Source organism: Protobothrops mucrosquamatus, unplaced genomic scaffold, assembly GCF_001527695.2.
Source record: "Protobothrops mucrosquamatus isolate PMUCROS unplaced genomic scaffold, P.Mucros_1.0 scaffold2675, whole genome shotgun sequence".
NCBI lineage: Eukaryota > Metazoa > Chordata > Lepidosauria > Squamata > Viperidae > Protobothrops > Protobothrops mucrosquamatus.
In genome coordinates this window covers 96,203-99,096 of record NW_015388722.1, presented here as the reverse complement: position 1 = coordinate 99,096, position 2,894 = coordinate 96,203, and the positions used below count along the sequence as shown (strand labels likewise).

Here is a 2,894-nt window from a genome sequence, read left to right as displayed (position 1 = left end):
CCATGCTGAGCAGTGGTGGGATTCAAATATGTGAACAACCAGTTCGCTGTGTGGATGCCGCTTCTGGAAGTCTGTTCTGTGTCTGGGCAACAAAAAATTAGCTACCGGTTCTGTCCAAGTGGTGCAAACCAGCTGAATCCCACCACTGATGCTGAGTACAAGAGGTGAAGTAGGAAGCAATTCATTGAGCAAATTTGTGTCGCATTCAGCACATAGCACTGCTTTATCATGCTACCGTATCATCCCAATTGATTCCGGAAATGTAATGTTTGAACTTTACACCAGGACATGGCACTAAGCTTAGTTCAGTACCCTTTATAAGATGTAGATATAGGTAGTCCTCAACTTACAACAGTTCATTTAGTGACCATTCAAAGTTACAACAGCACTGAAAAAAGTGACTTATGACCATTTTTCACACAATACCATTGCAGCATCCCCATGGTCACACGATCAAAATTCAGATGCTTGTTAATATTTATGATGTTTGCAGTGTCCTGAGGTCATGTGATCACCTTTTGCAACTTTCTGACAAGCAAAGTCAGCAAGCCCATCTGCAATTCCCCTCTGAGCTGCCAGATGCTCTGGCTGGGAGGCTCACTCACCTTGTGTAGGTCTGCACACATGGCACGCTGGATATCTGCATGCCTTTCTTCCAGAAAGTGGCACAGGCCCTCCAGTTGGTGGACTCGATACTCCTTAGGACGTGTCTTTCCTGTCATCCAGGTAGCACGTAAGCCGTGCACTAGGTCAGCATAGGGGTTTGTACTAGGACAAAACAAACACTCATAGACTCAAAAGAGTTATGGGAAAGTTCCATTCTTTATATCATTTATGTTAATCCTGAGCTCACAAGGCAGGATGCCCTGTAAGAACTGGATGGATAACTATATTGCCTTTTTTTACTTTAATAGCAGAGTTTGGGAATTTCTGCCATGACTCAGTACTTTCTTGGCTTCCTAACACTTCATACAAAGATTTCTACTTCAGAGAAGACCCAAAATAGTATTTTCCTTCTTGACCCACACTTGTGTCATTCTTTTTCTACAGAATGTCATCATTTTGGGCCAGAAGCAAGAACAGCTGCTGCCATACTTTTCTCATAGTTTTCTTACAAACTCAAGTTGGTCATATCCACATAATAATTAATGTTTTTTTCTTTCATGCTTAGAATCAAAAATTAAAATGCTGAGGTGATGAAGCATAATCTAACTACTGTGTTTCCCTGGAAGTAAGACCCTGTCTTACTTTCTTTTGGGCTCTGAAGTAAGGACAAAGTTTTACTTTCAGGGAGGGCTTACTTTTTGCCGGTACCGGCACCAGTAGGCGAGGCCTATGCATGGGTTGGAGAAGCAACATGGTGGCGAGAGCCTGGTAGCAGAAGTTAGAAAGTCTGATTGAACTATTTTTTTTTTTACCGGTAGTCCCACAGACACGCGGCAATGGCTGAGAAGCGAACAGAGAAACGCAATGCAGCTGAAAGGCAGGCTAATAAAAAAATGCTTGGGGGAGGTGAGGCATCTGGGCGGGGGGCAGGCACGGCAACCTTACCCTGCACAGTGGTGGGAAGGTGGGGTGTATTCCTTTCCTGTGCCAGGCCAGCCCCTGCAGTCCCGGGGTGGACGTGCTGGGCAGCGGTGGGCAGGGTGTTGAGGTGGGGGCTGCCAGGCTGACCGAAGCAGCAGGTGAAGCACTGGAGGCTCAGGGAGGGAGGGTGAGCAGGCCGTTGGCGAGAGCAACGCAGCTCAGCCGAAAACAGCAGCAGAACAAGTGGGGCAGGTTTCCCCCTCACCTACTCGGGGAGGGAGGGTGGGCAGGCCATTGGCGAGAGCAACACGGCTTGGCTGAAAGCGGCCTCGGAACAAGTGGGGCAGTTGCAATCCACCACCGCCGTGTGCAAGGAAAGAAAGAAAGTTTTTTTGGGGGGGAAAGGTCAATCAATTCCAACTTCACAAGATCTTTTTTTTTTTTTTTGCAAGAAGTTGGAATTGATTGATTGACCTTTTTTCCCCCAAAAAAAACTTTGTTTCCCTGCACATGACAGAAAAGAGAATGGGCAGGTGAAGGGGGAATCTGCCCCACTTGTTCTGTGGCTGCTTTTGGCTGAGCCGCGTTGCTCTTACCAATGATGCGGCCATGAGGCCACGGAACAAGCTGGGCAGCAGTAGGGAACCGGTATAATGGCACGTGGCTCAGAAGTGGAGAGGATCCACCAAGCCTCATGGCAGCGGCATTGGGTGTGATGCGCGAGGCGGCAAACAGCCACGACCGGTGGCAAACGACCGCGTCGTGCCGAAAACAGCCATTTGCCGGCTCCTGCCCAATGCCACTGCCATGAGGCCACGGAACAAGCCAGGTGGCGGTAAGGAACCGGTATACCGGTACCGTGGGTCAGATCCCCCCTCCCCCATCAACTCGTCACAGGTAGGCCATCTGTGCAGACCCTTAAATAGGGGCTTACTTTCAGGGGAGGGCTTATATTAGGCCCATCCTCCGAAAATCAGCTGGGGCTTATTTTCGGGGGCAGGTTTATTTTCGGGAAAACACAGTACTTAGGACAACTGTATCTGTGCTCAGGCTTCCAGTCAGCCATACTCACTTCTAGGTTAAAGCAGTTTTCTCCAATCTAGTACCCTTTACAAAAGATTGATCCCACTTCCCATCTTCTCTGAATACTAGTGGTTTTGACCCTTTAGACAGCCTCTTTGCCATTTTTTATGCCAGACAGTATCTGAATGATACACCCTCTGTCAGGAATGGCCTTTTGCACATACATTGTGCAAAAGATGCACTCAACCTTTTCCTTCCCTCCTGCCCCCCTCCCTCACCCCTGATGAAGAAATAGTGTTCTTTTAAAATATGAGAACTGAACTCTGGGGCAGAGAGCAGTCTGA

General features: G+C 48.1%; 1 protein-coding gene across 1 annotated transcript in view; it reads right to left on the bottom strand.

Annotated features, from left to right (window-relative positions):
- Positions 1–2,894, bottom strand: part of LOC107296166 (aldehyde dehydrogenase family 3 member B1) — a 35,483-nt gene that overhangs the window by 10,414 nt on the left and 22,175 nt on the right. Inside the window, exon 3 of the mRNA XM_029285993.1 lies at positions 606–768. Within this exon, the coding sequence (XP_029141826.1) occupies positions 606–768 (163 nt within the window). The remainder of the gene's footprint in view (positions 1–605; positions 769–2,894) is intronic.